Genomic DNA, 19674 nt, shown 5'->3' with positions numbered 1-19674 from the left:
ACACAAAACTGAAAATATAGCAAATGTGATTATTATTGAAGAGAGTTAAGCAATGATTGTAACGCATGGCAAAGCATAGATTCTCGTAGTTTGTTCTTATCGACATTATATCTAATCTACAAGAAATAGGATGAGTGTGCGCGCCAAATGAAAAGTTAGAAAAAACACGAGCGTTTTTTTTTTTTTGCAAGAAAATAAGAATATTGACGGTATAGCTGGTAGTGTTACCGCGTACTAGATGAGAATAATTTACCTTAGACAAAAAATAGAGCATTATAAACTAGGAGTTTTACTCTTAATAGTAACAGGAAGCGTAGCCTTATTGGTACCCAAAAATTCGAGCAAGCTTGTTAGCAATGATAATAACATGGTCATTCCACATCATGTAATGTTGCAAATTAAACCTAAACTTTTAATTGATGGTACTATCTCTTCCATAGAACTTCCTATGTTTAGATGTTCATCGATTCACTCCTTCTCGTTCTTTGACTGAAAAAGCATATCTTTTTTTGCGAGTGTCAATACTTAGTCCATTTAATGAGCTCCACTATCTTATTTATTCTAGTGTGGCATTAGAAATGGTAATTAATTATCCTGTCTTAATTATTCAGTTAAAAAAGTAACTATGGTTCACTGTGCGGAAGTGCACAGCATTGTTCGCCTAAATTCGGACAGACGGGAAGTAATTGAAGAAATGAAGAGGCATAAAATTATTCATTTATTATTACCATGACGTTTAAGCCATTTCAGGGAAAACATCTCTATAATATCGAACCACACTGCTTGGGAAACTTACACATATCGTTTTTCATGTGATGTTCTGTAAATCAACAAGATGCTTCCGCCAGCTCATACTAGCTGCATCCACGGGTAATGTATTCTTTCACTAATTATCAAATGTTCACGGCATTATACGACTATATTGATCCGTACTGAAATAACCGTCTCCCATGCACCTCCTACACCACTCGAAATTATATCACGCTAGCCATAAATTTCCATGAGTTTTTTTTTTCATTCGTTCCCTACTTCTCACTGATGATACAGGTTTTATCTAACACTTTCAAAAATTATTTTAAATTGCCTGTGGCAGATAGCACAATTCTAGCCCATGAGCAAGTCTACTCGAAGAGCCGGACATTACTTGCACAAAAACTCCGATGCATGATCGACTAATTAACGAAAATGCACTACTTACGTTTTTAATGATTGCATTAAGGCCCAGATTGGTATTTACGTATTTTAGGTGGCGAGATTGCAAGGCATATACACAAGGAACGAATTGTGTGGATGACACAATTTACGAGAGGTTCGTCGTCAAACTTGCGGTATAAATGCATTGTCGCCCCACTTACTTTCTTAACGTACGCCTTTTGATTCATTAGTGCACAAAAGTAACTGGAACACCAATGCATTTCTCCGCAAAGTTTTGGATTTAATATTTCGAAGCTGGTGTCACCCGGGAAATTCGCTCCCAGTGAACTTGCGATGTCCACGGATTGAATTTGTAAATTGCACTAGTCCTGAGAACATGGTAATGCATGAGCACCGCAATGGTGTTTAAGCAGATGGCACGTCCAAACAATTTGCTCTTTTATGGCTTTCATGGGGTCATGTGCCAGAGACAGTAAGTATATGGTCCGCCTCCCTCCACGTAGGGCATCTTCTCTTGAACATGGCTATCCACCAGTGCAATCTTCGCAGCCGTATCTCCTGCGAAAAATGTTAAACGGTGTTAGTGTTCTTGAAATCTCCTTAGCAGTTCCTGTAATTTAGGTGTATTGAAGCATCTTAGAGCTACACTCAAATTGTTTTTTTTTAATCGTTGCAATATGTGAGTTTAGGTACACTGGTTTATTTTTTAATATGGCTACAAGTATAGACGCAGAAAACTAGAGTCAAGTAAAACTTGGGAAAATAGCTGTAGGCCAAGCTATAACTAAATGTATATCATGTCACCCTTTAACCTTCACTACCTGCTTGCGCCAGCAATGCTGGCCTGTAGCACACTGAAATCAAGAATAAATAAGAAATGTTCATGCAAGACACTGTACTATATGATGCTACAAGCGAACGCAAGTGAGTGCATTGGAAACCCAAGAAATATTTTGTCCAATTCATAGGGGAAGAAATACAAATAAAAAAAACCGCGGTAGCACTATAAACAAGTAATAAAAATCATGGGCAAGTTTCCACGATCTAATATACATAAACTAATTATAATCACCTGGCGGAGCAATGCCCTGTGGTATGTTATAGAAGGATAGCATGAACACTGTTTTTTAACATTATTCTAAGGTTTCCGAATAAATGGTGATGAATAAGTACATAGTTCTGCAAAAACTATGGTGAATAGGCATATTGACTTTCTAATGCTACACTAGTATTGTTACACAGAAGCGCTTTAGAACTTAACTTTAAAGTCTCGTTAACACATGAACAACATTCTACCATGGAGGCCAGAGCCTGATATTGTTTGAATACTAAAAGGACGACCACAATAGTATTGTTCAATCCTACCTGCTCTCTCCAACTCGTTCCAAATGCATCCCTAGGCACCTAGATGCATGATGAACAATGAACTTATTCCTTAATATACCAGGACTGAGTAGTGCCTGCATATTGCGACATCAATAGGGCGGTGGCGCGATATGATGCCGGGAAATTAAGCGAGTGTGGTGATGCTTCAAGATCTGGGTGTGGGAGCAATCGTTCCCCACGCAATCGTGAGGCGAAACAATGCGAAAGCTCAGGGCGATAATGGGCGTATCGTTGTCGACATCATTCATATCGACGTGCTGGCACAACTTTAAAAGCAATAGAAGATATGCGAAACATGGCGCCAATGACGTATATCCCACTACTACCATCGCTTCTCGAGCTTGCCGTGCACAAAAGTTTCGTTATCGAAATTTGCTTTCATTACTCTGTCGTGGCTAACGCTAAGTGTGCACTTTTGACATCACTTGCTGGAACTTCTTGCAGGTAAAAAAAGGTTTAGAGGACGCGTTTACTGGCAGCATTTCATTCTGGAAAATTTCATTCGTCGAGGGAGCGTACGAAAACAAATTTGCAAGAATTACGCGTGTACTTCAGCTCATTTGAAAACGTCTTCCCAGTACTACGTCATAAAACGGAACTTTATCAACGATAAATCACGCGAACACAGCTGATTTTAGTATCGTGAAGCTGAAGCGAATGGACCTGCATAATAATAAAAGTAGAGGTGTGACTTTCCAGTAAAAGTTCTACAAGCAGTGGTACTCGGCGATTCGCGAAGCTGTAACAAAATTTTACCACCACATTCTTTATTTATTGCGCGAAAATTTTGAAATGCTAAAAGCCTAATGGCTGTGGACGAAAAATACATGCAGGCAGTCGTGTATTTACTGCGCGAAAGCCATCTGACGGATTCGTTTGTCCATTTCTCAGGTGACAGAGAACAAGTTAGAAGCTTTCCTTGTAACTGCTGCCACTAAGTTTCTTTATGAGTGCACCTGCAACCGAAAATATTATTTTTAAGAACGTCTCTTGCATTACATTGCGACGAGCTTGCGTTAGTAAATACTATTATCAATAAAACTCCATTTTGAAATTTTAATGTAGTACGACCTTAACCTGCAATTTCAAGGTGTAGGACCATTTGTTTAGTCCAGGAGCACATTTATCCTGTGATAAAAGGCATATCTCTTCATATTCGATTGCAAACGTTTCGGTATCTCTTGGCAGCAAATCCTTAGATCTCCAGCACCACCAGAATTTTAATTATAGTTTTATTGTTCAAAAATTATCACATGATGGAAAAATTGTCTACGTTTCTCATGAGCCCTCAGATAGTAAATCCTAAAAATCAGAAAACCACATCACTATCGCAGTCGCAGCGCTAGCACATAAGCATGGCAATTTATAGCAATGTAATGTGAGCGATGAATTTATCAAGCTGTCTTTCCTTGTCAACTTCGTGGCCCCAATAAAAATTTCAGCTAAATACAATGTGTATGAGCACACATGAATAAAGCAAGGTGGGTGATTCAACAAAATGCTCACCGAAATATTCTCTAAGGGCAGACTCTCCGGCGCTTCGAGGCCCGACTGCAAACAAAATAGGAGGAGTGTTGTGACGCGCTTGCGAAGGCTGCCATTAGAACAATCTAGAAGTAAAAGGTAAAGAATGCAATTCACACCTTTTGTGCTGAATGTTTTAGAATAAATACATCGCGGGGGAATTCTAGAAACTGCTCTAGTTTTTTCAACGGTAAGCCCTGAGTGAGCTCCAGATATTGGCAATGTTGTATTGCTGTATTCTGGAAAACATTGCGGCTCATGTGTTACAATTATTTGGCATTGTTGCACAAACGATTGCGATTCTTGCCTTCCTGCTAAACTGCAGGTAGCTGCCAAATCACCATTCACGCTCAATCTTGGTAACTTTAACTCTAGCACTAAGAACGTCACCCGCACTCTCACTCTCGGAGGCCTGTTTTATCCACCCGTTCCTTGTAGGCTCAAGCTCTCACCTGCGTTGCAACTGCGCCTCGGTAATCACTTTACAGAAATTAATGTATAAAAATACAGTAAATTCGGAAGGGAAAACGTTGGCAGCAGTGGGTTTGGAAACTACGACCCCAAGCTCAACGGCCGAGTATCTTACGCACTGGGCTTAACCAGTGCCTCCTAGATAGCAGGCCTGCTCACCCTGCTTTATGACATCGTGTTACATGGGCTCAAATTTCTAGTGGCAAGCCCAGCGCGACGAAAGCGGAGACGTCAAAATCACCGCGGCTCACTCAGGAGTGTCCCGGTTAGGCTCTATGGCAAGTGAACAAGGTAGCAGGACGTCACGGATCACACCGCCTTGCGCTGTCTTGGAGACGTTGGCCAAGCGTCTCAATACGTTTGCTTGCCCGCGAGAAGTTCATAACTCACAGCGACTCCTCAGCGGCATTATATTGGACATTGATGCTTTTGAAGTCACAACTCATGAGAAGGGTTTAGGTGTGCTATTGTATCGTACTACGCCGCAGGTGGATTGCACCGGGAGCTGGGCTTCGCGGTGCTCCACGTGTAATCAGGAAAATTGAACAAATAATTTGACTCCAGCAGTTTCAGTTTGCGATGCCATTGTGAAAGGTGGAAACAGAGCTAAGCTATTATGACGATCCCAGAGAGAGCTCGGTTATAGCGATGAGCAGTAAGGTCTAGCTAGGAAGCAAATGATGTGCATAGCTCATTTACTGAATGGCTTGCGTTGTTTTTTCATGCAAATCATGTCCGCCTGGGCGGACAGTTATACTGCAATGCCGTGATTCGAGTAAACATTCTGGGCTTTGTTTTTAGTTTTCGAAGTAAAAAAGAAAAGAAAAACAGTGTATATCAAGCAAGGTCAGACTCACACGTGTCAGCAACATTGGGCGTATCATAAACAACCGTCCACATGCCGTACGAGAAATCTGGGGCCAGCAGATTCTTGATTACTGCAGCATATCTGTTGAGAAGCATAAGTCATTAAACTGTACACTTAACCCTCCATTCTGGATAATGTAACGTAATGGAGTTATAGAAACAGGTGGTGACACCACTGTAATCTCCAGTATTACTATACGTGGCAGTCAGGTGTCCACATATATTCGAAAAAAACACTTAAGTCTGCTTACGAGTACATGTGAGAATGCGAAACATTATAGCGTTTGTAAGCTTCAGAATGTTATCGACGCCCTGATTTTATACACGCATGACATGGCGCCACCCCCACCCCATTAGCTACACCATCACGCGCCCATTGACGCAAGCGCTATGCTGCCACCACATTGAGCCAGATGGCTGCGAGGCGGTGTGTGCGATGACGCACGCACAAGGTACACCTTTACTCAGAACGTTAGATCCACTCTGGCGTCGTGGAAGCGTACTCCTCTCGCACCCTGGAGGCCCGGGTTCGATTCCCACCAACCGCAAGCACCAAATTTTGTGCTCAAAGCCAATAATTTACTTTGTTCATAGGAACCTCACCTGAAAAATTTCACGCCAATCCGAGCGTTTTCTAGAGAGTTTTCCCGCTTGGCACCATCTGTGATTTTTTAGACCATGTTTCGACGCCGACGAAATCACGCCAACAGTTTTTGCGTAATTGGGAATTTAATACTTGCGCATTCAGATAATCGAATACTACAAAATATTCCTCCAACATTCAGAAAAAAACTCCAAAGTATTTTCGAACAGCATTCTGACTGATAATGTTTGCTCCAATAGGGCTGCATTCGCGCATGCGTAAAACGTTTGCACAAGTCAAGAATGTGCGGATTCCACAGTCGAGCAGGGATCACATTAAGCGAAATTTCTAAAGTTTATTTTTATAAAAGATATTTGTTCGTAGCGATATTTCGCGAGTAGAGGCCGCACGACCCAGTTGGACATATTTTAACTTAACTTTAGCTCGCTTAGCTTAACTCGCTCAACATAAACCAGTGAAGCTCGATCATGCACTTGCTACGCATGACGACAAAGGAATGACAGTGATGGTATGAAGATCAATGTATGACTAAGACGCAACGAAAATAATAGAATGGTGACGACGGCATGACGACAACAATGGCATGACGGCACTAAAATCAATACGGGAGAATGAAGACGATGGAATAACCCCCACAAAGACAACCATGGAAGGATGACGATGACATGACGATGACAAGATAACTATGAAGATGGTGTAACGACATTGGTATCACGACCACAGGGTGAGGATGGTATAATGGTGACAATGGTGCGACGATGACGGCGTGAAGACAAAGAGATGTGGTTGCTAGAATTATACCAATGGTATGACGACGATTGCATGACCGAAACTACGTGACAAAATGGATTACGGTGCCGAAATGGGACAAACGGCTGGACATTAATGTGATGACACCACTAAAATAATTACAGTGAGATCACAACAACAGTCTGACAAGAATGGTGCGACAATGCTGGTGTGAAAACAACTATATGATGGGAACGCCCTGACAACAATGCGAGCAGCTACCCCAAGTTACACTGCAAAGACTACGATAGCATGGCGACGATTGCATGTCGATGATGCACTAATCACATTCGCACTACGACGATGAAATGGCGCCGACGATGACTACCGCGTAAGGATCATGATCATGTTGGACGGACGACGAAGGTAAGACGACGGCCGCATTGCGACGAAGTGATCCTGATAGAGGAACAATCCGATGGTACCACGACGAGAGCATGAGGACAATAATATGACCATGCTAAAATGGTTTCAATGGCATAACATCGATGGCATGATGACAGCCCTGTGTAGATGCTGGAATGACGACGAACATGCAATGATGATGGCGTGTCAACAACGGCATGAGATAATGGAACGAGGAAGGTGGAGTGACGAGGAGGAAACGAGGGTGAAGGCCTGACGACAAAGACGTGATAACAATGGGATTTCGCTAGAATAGCAGCTTGGGTTTGTTGGTTTTCCATCGTGGTGTATACAGCGCAGAACGTAGACCAGACACGAGACGAGATGACGACACCACAAGCGCTGACTTTCCGCAACGTTTATTTGAAATAAACACGGCTTCTTATATCATTGACCTCACGTGTCGCAGACATGTGATCGCACATCATGTGAAACACGCACTTTCTCTTTTTTTTTGCACTCAAGATAGTGGTCGTACGTGCAAAAGCTCAAGTTCTTTTTTTTGTCAGTAATAAGGACGGCGTGCCAACGCATTGGTCATGAAGTCTGGTAATCTCGGCGGCCTCAGTTATCTCCCAGAATTCAGACGTGCTGAAGTGCTAAAGAAACACAATGACCAGCTGGTCCGGGAGATGACTGAGGCAGCCGAGATTACCAGAAGCCGAGATTACCAAAATGAAGCAGACACAGACTGACAATGTCAGAAATGAGTCGACACGGTGTTTCAAGAACATAGCATTGAAAATTTCTAAATGTTTTCAAGGCGCCAAATATTAATGATTTCTACATTATACACCTACATTACTTTACGCACCTACATTATAATAATTTGAGGCAATATTTAGAAGCATAAATAAGCCGCCGTGGTTGCTCAGTGGCTATGGTGTTGGGCTGCTGAGCACGAGGTCGCGGGATCGAATCCCGGCCATGGCGGCCACATTTCGATGGGCGCGAAATGCGAAAAGACCCGTGTACTTAGATTTAGGGGCACGTTAAGGAACCCCAGGTGGTCAAAATTTCCGGAGTCCTCCACTACGGCATGCCTCATAATCAGAAAGTGGTTTTGGCACATAATACCCCATAATTTACTTTTAATATTTAGATGCCTAAATAGTGAAATTACGGTATTTACCTTTTCAAGTAAAGCGCCCAGGAGTTTGATCCTAATTCTGATAACGGGCTTGAAATGTTGAATTAGGATCAATCGTCTTTCTTTGTGGTGTATTTATGTATTTTTCTTTTGTGAGATGATCAGCATAGCCTATATTCCATACAAGCCTGATAGACTGGCAAAAATAAATATGCGATAACGCTGTAACACTGCTTTTGATGCTCCCCAAAGGGGCACTAAAGCACTTTCCCAATGAATCATACAACGGCCTTGCTATATCTTAAACGATGTCGTCGCACAAATGTCATGCCTAAAAACTTTTCCAAGCCTTCAACTCTAAATGGAGTTATCGCACCAATGTCCGGATTTCTCTCTTTCCTTGCGTATCTGCTAGCGCGCTGAAAGATGCTCAGCGCAGAAGCCAAAAAGGCAAAGCGCAGGCCAAAAGTTGGTTGTCATGCTGGTGAAAGGGCTCGTTGCGTTACCCTGTGGCTCCGTGGCTGAATACGCTATGCAGCACGCCACTGCGATCTGGGAGGACACGCGCAGCTATCGCAGATATGTGCAATGCGAATATGACAGGGCTCTCATGTCTTTTTGACATCACATACCTTTATATTTTTCATTTATTTAACTCAAACTTAGCAATTATGCATTACTGAGAATGCTCTCGTCATCGCAGTATCAGCGAACAGCGTTTGTGGGTCTAGCTTCTTTCGATGACGCGGCATAATGGCATTGCAGAAGCGAGAGCAAGAGACATTTTGCTGTGCTTGACAAAACAGTGTAAACCCCTGAAGCACGCAGTACAGTGTTGCTTGACTCACGCCTTCACAGCAGCCTTTACGACAGATCGGCTACGTTTTCTTACTACGTTCCTCACACCGCTATTTGAAGAATAAGAATTCCCATAACTTCCCAGGCTTGTAGCTGACTGGCTGTTAGTACGCCTTTAGTAAAACATCCGAACACTGGGTACTTTACAGGAACCGGTAACTAGAACGTGACAAAAATCCTTTACGTTTCAACAATGTATATTTAATGCGTCTATTGAGTTTTAAAGAATCATTTTGTGTATTCGCGAGCTCCTCCAAAACGAATAACTTGAAGATGTTGCAAAATATTTGTACTGTTGTCGCAAAGTTTTTTGGTATGTAGGAGCATAGTAAAAGTATTTTTTTTTACCTGGCACGGTCCTCGATTCTCATGGCTGTGAATCCAGATCTATCCCAAACAATGTCCATAGTTCCAGCGCACTCCCTGCAGCAAAAAAGGTAAATATAGAAGGTTGAACAAAAAACAGAAGGATGAGAGCCTGCTTTTCTTGAAGAATGTTCTTGGCACTGTTACTGCTAGCTTTATTAATTGAATTTACGTAGGGAATATTTACACGCAGTCTAATAAGTTAAAATGTAATGGCGCGTATGTACTTAAGGAGCAGAAGGGACGGAGAGTTGGAAGAAAAGGAATAGAAGGGGGACTGTTTGTCTGTCTGGCAGCCTTGTCCCATCCAGTGCTGTTGCCTCGAGCCATCTGAATAAACGCCTCACGCCTTGTAACATTTCCGATGGCAGTGATGCTTACCACGTCTGACAAAAGAACCTTTCTGTTTAAGTGTTCGACACAGTCGTGGCCTTGCCGGCCGTCCGCCATCGCTACCCGACATGCCCACTGAGAAAGGTGCTTCGACGTCCTCACGTCTTGGTCCTTACCATTCGCATAGGGGACCCCGCTCTTGGGGAGGAAAAGCTGGGAAGTCGTCAATCAATGAATGACACATTACGAAAGCTTGAACAAGAGCAACAAACGGGACTCGAAGTCACAGCTTACAAATAAGTTCTCGCTAACTGACACCCCATTTTCCTGGTACGAAAATCATGATGACACCCTGACAAACTGGAATGTTTCGTTGCAGAAATGACACCGCTGCCAAGAAAAAAGCTTTCTGAGCTGGCTTTCACCCCAAGGACTCAACTTGCTGGTGAAACTTGCACCACATATATTGAAAAAATCGTTAGTTTGTGTAAGCAGGTAAACGCACGTATGTCAGAAGAAGACAAAGTTGGCCGTCGACTCAAGGGGATCGGAGAGAATGTCTACAATATCCTCATTGGCAAGGATAATTTGAATGCGGTTTCGGGCATGATATGACATTGCCGCACCTTTGAAACGACATCAGGCAGTGGTTTCTGGCAATGAAGCTTCGTGAATTTCTGAGCGGCATCTGCCTGGAGCTTGACAGCACCACTGGCGCCTTGGACACGCTGTTCCCAATCACCACTGTGGCGCTCACCGCCGCTCCCGTGGAAAACTAGCGAGCTTGCTGAAAATTCGCTGTTCAGAGATATACCTCCTTCCGCTTTTATTTGAGGAGCAAGGTGCACATACTTTTTGATGAGGTGCCTGCAATGGCATTGTTGGAAGCGGGTGCCAGTATTTCAGTAATGAGTATTGTCTTTAAAAGAAAGCTACGCTACAAGGCGATGTTTCGGTGGGATCAAGCAGGAATGTTCTTTAGAGTGGGTGGCGAAACCTTGCGTCCTATTGGTGCGTGAACTGGTGACGTATATTTAGGTGGTCGACATTTTACTACCGAATTCCTAATTATATCCCGAGGGTCACATGATGTAGTTTTAGGCCTTGACTTTTGGAAGCATAATGCCGCTACTGTTGAACTGGGGAGTTGTCAGGGCTTGGCAACATTCCATTTGGACTACAGGAGGACAGCAGCCTCTGTCACGAAAGTGCGTTTTACGTCTCTGGAGATACCACAGAGCCTGCCTTGTTAGTTTTCTCTGTTCCAGTGGCTTGCGTCAGCACTACACACCCTATGTTTGATGCCACTGTGCAGCCCATTCTTTCAGATTGCGCAAAAAGGAACATTGTGAGCCCCCACAGCCCAGTGCAAGTGGAGCTTGGAAATGCTTGTTTGGACTGTGAATTACTCAGGGGAGCCTGCGATACTTCCTGACGGCTTGAAAAACTCGCCGCCTTCGAAATAGATGCGCACTTGACAGTGGCTTCACTGAAGGATGCAGGTTCTTCAGGCGAGGTGAGAAACCTTGGATCTACAGACTCCTGTATTCTTTGCATGCTCAACAAATGATTCAGTGCTAGTGAGCGCCGTCCCTTGACCGATGTTCTGCCAAGACACCTGTGCGCTTTCGACTTTTCACAGTATGCCAAAGCTTCCTTAATCTCCGAGGAGCTAGGAGTCCGTGGAGTCAGAGCTCCGAGGAGTCAGAGGAGCTACACATGTACGGCACATCCAATAAGACAAAAGCCTTACCGAGTCTCCCCAGCAGAATGCAAGATAAGACAAGCAATGAAGAACTTCACAAAGTGTTTCAAAAATGAATATTGTTTCAGGAGTCGTTCAGTCCTTGGCCGGCTCCAGTGACGCTCGTTAAATGGAAAGATGGAACATGGCGATTCTGCCTGGATTATCGACGCCTAAATTCAGTCACTAAAAAGGATGTCTATCTACTTCCGCGGATTGACGACGCTATTGACGACGCTCCATTCAGCCTCATACTTTTGTTAGGTTGACTTGCGCTCAGGCTATTGGCAGATACCGATGGACCGGGCGGACGACAAGAAAATAAAATTTGCGACACCGGCTGGACAACATGAGTTCAATGCAATGCCTTTCGGGCTTTGCAATGCACCCGCAATCTTTGAGCGCATTATGGATACGGTTGTGCGTAGCCTAAAGTGGGAGATTTGCATGTGCTACCTAGATGACATTGTAATTTTTGGTCGCACTCTAAGTTAACACAATAAACGCATCGATGCTGTCCGCAGCTGTGTAGAGAAAAGCTGGGCTCATTCTGAAGGCAAGGAAGGGTCACTTCGGTGAGCGGCAAGCATTGGTGTAAAGTCATCTTGGGGATAAACGTGGCATCCAATCTGATAAACAGAACACTTAGGTCGTCGGAGAGTTTCAAGATCTACGGTCTGTGAGGAGCTGCGCACTTTCTTGGGACTGTGTTTTACTTTTTGGCGGCTTTATTCATTGGTGGCCTAAACATTGACATATATTCTACCAAACGACGCATCCTTCGATTGAACTTCCAAGTGTGACGCCTCTTTTCGACAGCGTAAGCTCGTTTTCACGTCACAACCTAATCTCCGGCACTTTCAGCCTTCCGCAACACCCGAGATGCATACAGATGCTAGCGATCTGGCACTGGTGCTGTGTTCTGCCAACGCTTCGACGACAGAGAACACGTCATTTCTTACGCCTGCCGCTCTCTAAGCAAGCCAGAGCGTAATACAATGGTCGAACCGGAATTTGTTGTCGTAATCTTTGCAGTTAAGAGGGTTCGGTTATACTTGCACGGCCAGCACGTCACAGTTGTCACGGTCCACCAATCGTTCTGTTGTCTCGTGCATTTGCGTGCTCCATCTGGTCGACTTGCGCACTAGGGCCTTAGGCTTAAAAGGTATGAGTTCACTGTATCGCATAAGACAAGCCGGCGCGATTCTGACGCTGACTGCGTTTCAAGGATGCCATTTATTTCCACAGACTGCGACACTCACAACTTCAACCATTACTTTGCTTCCCTGGCATCTGCCTTTCCCGACAGCAATGTATTCAAGACTGAGCAGCCTAAGGACACGAGTTTACTGCCGGGCTTTGCCGCCACGTGAAATTCTACAATAGCACGCCATTTTTAATTTCGGGATACCTTACTATGCAAGCGGAACTACTCTAGAAGTGGTGCATCCTACTGTTAGTGGTTCCGGAGAGCCGCCGTTCATCTATTCTGCTTATGGCGCACGCTAACGATTTAGGTCCACGTTAAAGAACCCCAGGGGGTCCAAATTTCCGGAGTCCTCCACTACGGCGGGCCTCATAATCAGAACATGGATTTGGCACGTAAAACCCCATAATTTAATTAATTTACTTATCACGCACAATGACGACACCCTTAGGCCACTCGGGATCGGTGCAGATTCTGTACCGGACTAAACAACGCTCTTATTAGCCATAAAATACGTCATCTTACCGAACAACGCGTTGCCAGCTACACGACGAGTCAACTTCATAACCGTGCGAGCAAGGCGCCTGCCGGTCTACTTCAGCCTCTGCTGCCTCCAAGCTCCCTTTTTGAGCAGGTTGGCATTGATCTCCTGGGCCCTTTCCCCCTATCCTCCTTGCGTAACCGCTAAATAATCATGTGCGTCGACTAACATACCCGTTACGGTGAGACGATAGCCATACCCTCCGCCACTGCTGCAGCGGTCTCTCTTTTCTTGCTTCACTCCATCATCCTCCGGCGAGGACCGGCGAGGACCGCCTCGGGTGATGATCAGCCACCGTGGCTGCAAGTCCACTGTGGATGTTGTTGAACAACTACAAGCTTGTGTGCTTCTACCCTCCATCAATCGATGTATTACCACCCCCAAGCCAATGGCATAACAAGGTGTGCCAACCGAACGCTTGCCAACATGATTACAATGTATGTCGCGTCACATCACAGGAATTTGGGACGGCATTCTATCATTCGTGACATACGCTTTTAACACTGCGCGACTCGAGACCACTTGCTACAACCCGCTTTTCTTCTGTAGGCATGTCCATCTCGTGGTCTAGACACTATTCTCCCGTTGTCGACTACTGAAAACAATTATATAGCTAAGACACTCTGTCCAGCCGAAGAGGCTTGTAGGCTTGGTCGTGTACTGCTGTATCTTAGCCTTGATGTAACCTTCGCAGGTTACATCAAATGTAAGATACCGCAGCCGCCACCGGCCCGTTACCTATACCGCTGGCGACTTAGTGTGGTTGTGGAGCCCAGTACGAAAGCGCGGTCTGTGCACAAAGCTTTTGTCACACAATGATGGCCCCATTGTGATACTCGACCGTATCAGCGAGGTGAACTATGCCATAGCGCGCCTCATCATCAACGGCCGGCGTTCTTAGATTCAAGCAACGCATGCCGCCAGGCTCATGCCATGCACCAAGCGCAAGGCGACCTGACTCGCCCAGCGGGCTTCATCTGCGCGAAGATCAGTGTAACGGCGCGTTTGAACCGAAGGGAAGGAGAGGTGGGAGAGTAAGAAGAGGAAGACTATTTTTCGGTCTTGCGGCCTCTTCCTATCCAGTGCTTTCACGTCGAGCCTTCTGAATGAATGTCTCACGCCTTGTCACAATATTATTTTCCAAACGATGGTCTTACACTAACTGTTATTTCTATAGCTTTTTGCTTTATTTTTTCTGGATAGTTGCGAAGTCTCTATAGGGGCATAAGGTTACATTTTTGTAGTGGATATGGGCATTGGTGATTTTCAGCTACAGTAATAGCTTTAGTGTTAATTCAGCGTCATAAGTAGGGTGACTTTCCCGACGTTTCACAATCTTTTTGTATGTATTACATGTGAAAAAAATGTTGATCAATGTTGCAGCAGAATATGCGCATTTAGGTGGTTGCTAAATGAGCAGCTGATGAGGAGGCTCTGAAGGCCTTTTTACTGGTGATACCTTTCTGTCAAATGTTGAGATTTGTGCGCAAGTGTGTGTCATAAAACCCATTGTACGAATTTCCAAAGCCAAGGTTGTTTCTAAATCTCTTTGTTTAGATAGCGACCTCCGGTACAATTTTTTTTATTGTAGCGGCAGTCCATGAAACTTATTGAATGATTATTCAGGCCAGCATTGGTCTTTTGTACGGATACTTTTTTTTGTCTTCCCTGCATAGTGTGAACTAATGTAAGTTGCCTAATGCAAATAGCCTAATGTAAGTGGCTGAGTAGTTGGTCACAAATCTCAGACAGCCAAATAAAATAATATGCAAACCATAGTTCCCCCAAGTGAGACTACTGTTCTTTTTTTAGGTTCATCGAAGTTGAAAACAAAGTACATTCAGCTGTCAGCTCTCAAGTGCAATAAATTTTCGACGATATGACGAAAATTTTCTATTGCATCATGGACGTATCTTTCTATAAACGGGCTCTCCGAGATGCTGATGCGGACAATGAGAACGTCAAATGTAGAACGTCACTCGGTAATGTCTTGGATCAGGAGTAATCGAACTACCTAGAAGTAAATTAATACAAGTGGTGTATTTGTGGCACCTAAATGATACGCATCCATCATCCCGATGTGAAAAACACGGATCTATAAAAGGAAATAAATCTTCTTGATCAGAACGCACTTTCCACAAACAAACAAAAAAATATTTTATTTATTAAACTCTCAAAGTGTATAGCGCAAAAGTACTGGAAGTTCCTTCTATCACCTCCCCCGCCACCCCTCGCTGTTTACGTGCCATCAATGACGCGGGTATTTCGGTGCAGGGTGGTTTCATAACATTTGAGTAAACAGAACAGGATTACTGCTCTGCCAATTAACTAAGTGTTTCCAGACACATTTACCATATTTTTCCCACAAGCGCCAAATTAGCGAGATTATTGAGAGCCGATAAAACCCCCAAGCCTGCAGATGCACTGCATCTGCAGGCTTGAAGGGACGCCTGACACGGCGAAAGATGCCGAGAGCAAGTCGGGCTATACTAATCCAGGTACAACCAAATTAGGTAGGCCCACTAAGCTTGAACAAAGACCCTCCCACACCAGAAAAGGAATGGGCCGCCCTGGTACAGTATTCGGCCACAATCTCCATGATGATATCGACAATTAACCAATGGTCCTCAGTGCCCAGCAGCTGCGGAGCACCTGACCAAGGCGGCGGTCAGACCTGTAACGCAGGAGAGGGTGCTCAGAATCACTGGGTCCGCACAGGCCGCCAGTGGAAACTGACCCTGTCAACCTGTAACGCCCGAACGCTGTCGAGTGAGGCTATCTTAGCAGGACTCTTTGGGGAACAATCAGACGTTGTTCGGGATATTATCGGCCTTAGTGAGATTAGAAGAACTGGTGAGGTTTATACATTGGTAAATAACAGCCACCTCCTCTGCTATAGAGGTCTTCCTGATAAGAAGCAATGGGGGGTAGGATTCCTAATTCCTAAGAACATGGCGGGCAACATTGACGAATTCTGCAGCATTATTCACAGGCTAGGAGTAGTCGTAAGCAAAATTAATAAGAGGTATAGATTGAAAGTAGTACAACCCTACGCTCCAGCATCCAGTCATGACAATGAGGAAGTAAATCAGTTTTATGAAGATGATGAATTACCGATGAGAAAAGTGCAAACGCGGTATACAGTAGTAACAGGTGACTTCAATGCCAAAGTGGGGAAAAAACAGCCGGGTGAACAGGACTTTGGCAACTACGGCGTCAATTCTAGAAACGCTAGGGGAGAGGTGCTGGTAGAATTCGCAGAAAGGAATAAGCTGAGAATAATGAACACCTTTTTTAGGAAACGTAGCAGCAGAAAATGAACCTGGAATAGCCCTAATGATAAAACAAGAAATGAAATTGATTTCATGCTTTCTGCTGATCTCAGCATAGTGCAGGATGCAGACAAGGATACACAATCTCGCGAATGTTTTTCACTGCGTGCGTGGATGAAGTATTCAAGCTATTAAACAGGTAAGGTTTAGGAGTAAGGATCGACGGCGAATACCTCACTAACCTTCGGTTTGCCGATGACAGTGTGCTACTCATCAACACTGCATACCAGTCACGACAAATAATTGAGGACCTTAACATAGAGAGTGTAAGAGTAGGGTTGAAGATTAATATGTAGAAGACAAAGGTAAGGATGAACAACCGGGCAAGGGAACAAGAGTTCAGAATCGCAAGTCGGCCTCCGGAGTCTGTGAAGGAGTACGTTAACATAGGTCAACTAATCACAAGCAACACTGACCATGAGAAGGAAATTCACCGAAGAATAAAATTGGTTTGGATCGCATACAGCAGACATTGTGAACTACAGACTGGAAGCTTACCGTTATCGTTGAAAATGAAGGTATACAAAGAGTGCATTTGATCTGTGCTGACATATGGGGAAGAGACTTGGAGACTGACAAAGAAGCTTGAGAACAAGTTAAGTACCGCGCAAAGAGGGGTGGAATGAAGAATGCTGCGCATAACTTTAAGAGACAGAAAGAGAGCGGTTTGGATCAGAGAGCAAACCAGTATAGGTGATATTCTAATTGACATTAAAGGAAAGAAATGGCGCTGGGAAGGTCATGTAATGCTCAGATTAGATAACCGTTGGACCATTAGGGTGATAGAAGGAGTACCAAGAGAAGGGAAGCGGAGTAGAGGACGGCAGAAGACTAGGTGCTGCGACGAAATTAGGAAATTTGCGGGTGCTAGTTGGAATCGGTTGGCGCAGGACAGGGGTAATTGGAGATTGCAGGGTGAGGCCTTCGTCCTGCATTGGACATAAAATAGGCTGCTGATGATGATGAAAACCCTTTTCATGAAAGCTTTTCTGAGAAAGTTCAGAAACAATTCTGAGGTACGCTGAAGGGCAACTTAGCCGGAGCATTGTGATTGTCGAGCATAGTTTTTTATATTTTAGAAAAATATTTAACGATCAGAAGTATACTACTTTCTTGTTGTAATAATTGTTCTTTACTACAGTTTATGTATGGGAAGTCGTGCATGGTCACTCTGTGGTAACAAGTGGTCACTCTGGGCATCCATAGAAGGGGACTCTGGCTGTTGCCGTTAATACATGTTTGTTACTAGTATGAGTGTAGGATGGCGTTTTTTACGCGGCTATTTAACCATGGTTAGGGTATTACACCTTTCTCAGGTCTTTCAACACTTAAATATTTGACTGTGTAGAAGAAGGTCAAAATCACCTGCGTTGCTTTGTCACAGAGTTGGAGAGCAGCAATGCTTAGTCATATGGCCATAAACATATTCACATTTACTGCTCCTTACACTAACTAATGTTAACTCCTAACAAAATTCTTCCAGACAAATTCGCATTTTGTCAAATATCGCGCGATTACATTTTGCTTTAGGAATACAAAAAACAAGTGGACGTTGACACCTAGTGTTTTCATCGTCTGCGTGGAAAAGTGTAACGGCGTTTTACATCATTAAAAATAATACTATTTCATACACTACATTAATTTTCTCAAGGCGCCAGCTAATGATTAAATAATATATTGCAGCACTTGTCTTCATCTGAATTCACAAAAATTATTCAAACGTTTTATGCCAACCTCGACCTAATTTTGTGCGCTCAAGACCAACAGACACAGAAAATGTCATTCCATGCCCATCAACGCTAATAATTTTCTATGTTACAGAATGTACAAGCCTCAGAAAAATTACCACTAACTTTTGTTTAAAGTAATACCAGTGACATTAGGCCACATGACTTCAGAATAGTTGGGGTGAACCGGCTAAATCGGCTTCAACAGTGATAGGAATTCGACAAGATGAACATTGAATATCGTCACCGTCTTTTATCTCCAACAATTTCTCTAGGAAGACAAACAGAAAGCAACGCAAACGATTTACTACAGGGCATGGAACTGCTTCTAATTATCGAAAATACAGTTTTTCACTTTATTGCTTAGAACGTAATTTACCGACATTTATTCCATCCCTCTTCTACGCAAATTCAATGTGGCTCTCCCTGAATTGGCATTTCGATGACAATAAAGTTTGAAGTGTAACTGCGCTTTTCCTGCTAAGATAAATACTGAAAAGTAATTTAGTTTCTCGATAAACTTCGAAAATTATTTCTTCATTAAACTAGAGGAACAAATAGTAAGGGCGATGTGTTTGTCTATTTCTTAACGAGCATAAATTATTAACGTGTCCGATGTACTCCAAAGAAGAGATGAATAAGAAATTCAAGCTTCTTACCTTTTAAAGTTGAATATGTTGCAGATAAACACTTGCAGCCGATGGTCTGTAGTCTACCCATGAAAGGGAGGAAGAAAACGTATAAAAAGTTCCGTCATGGTACAGCATAATTATGACATGGCCATTAAAATTACCCTGAATACCTCCCTTACAAACAAGTCCACCGATATTGCTTTTATTTCCACGGAAACAGTACCTCTCACATCAGGCCACGGGAACTCTGGATCATTACGAAAAAATAATTTCAATGTTTCTTTATTTATTCTTTTCTTCAATTGAAAAGAGTGCGGAGTGAGTTTTACGATAACCCTGTACGACATGAATATTCAGGTTTCATTGCTGAAACGACATGTTTATCCGTAAACTCGTAGCATACCGCACTTGGCTTTTCGTTGGCAATTGAGTGCTTATTTCTTTCATAGAAAGTGCTTCGCATTAACAAGTCCATTTTGGTTCCAACTTCCCCCCCCCCCCCACTTTATGGCATATATAATAACTGTACCATACGTCATTCACAAAAAGCTAACTGGCTCATTGTGCCATTTTGGTTCTACACTGGCAATAGTTATGATGTTACGCTATCGAATGTCCGTACGTTCTAATATTGCATAAAAAT

The 19674-nt window shown here is 43.5% G+C and overlaps 1 protein-coding gene across 1 annotated transcript in view; it reads right to left on the bottom strand.

Moving 5' to 3' along the window:
* Positions 1-695: 695 nt before the first annotated feature.
* The window catches only part of LOC126523552 (probable thiopurine S-methyltransferase), a 46224-nt gene continuing 27245 nt past the window's right edge, over positions 696-19674 (bottom strand). Inside the window, exons 4-8 of the mRNA XM_055066762.2 lie at positions 19059-19111; positions 9498-9572; positions 5394-5485; positions 4048-4092; positions 696-1713 (exon numbers count right to left, since the gene is read on the bottom strand). Coding sequence (XP_054922737.1) covers positions 1604-1713; positions 4048-4092; positions 5394-5485; positions 9498-9572; positions 19059-19111 — 375 coding nt within the window. The 3' untranslated portion in view covers positions 696-1603. The remainder of the gene's footprint in view (positions 1714-4047; positions 4093-5393; positions 5486-9497; positions 9573-19058; positions 19112-19674) is intronic.

This window comes from Dermacentor andersoni, chromosome 6, assembly GCF_023375885.2.
Source record: "Dermacentor andersoni chromosome 6, qqDerAnde1_hic_scaffold, whole genome shotgun sequence".
In the NCBI taxonomy this organism is placed as follows: domain Eukaryota; kingdom Metazoa; phylum Arthropoda; class Arachnida; order Ixodida; family Ixodidae; genus Dermacentor; species Dermacentor andersoni.
Note: the sequence above shows the minus strand (reverse complement) of the source record. Positions and strands in the feature narration are given on the sequence as shown.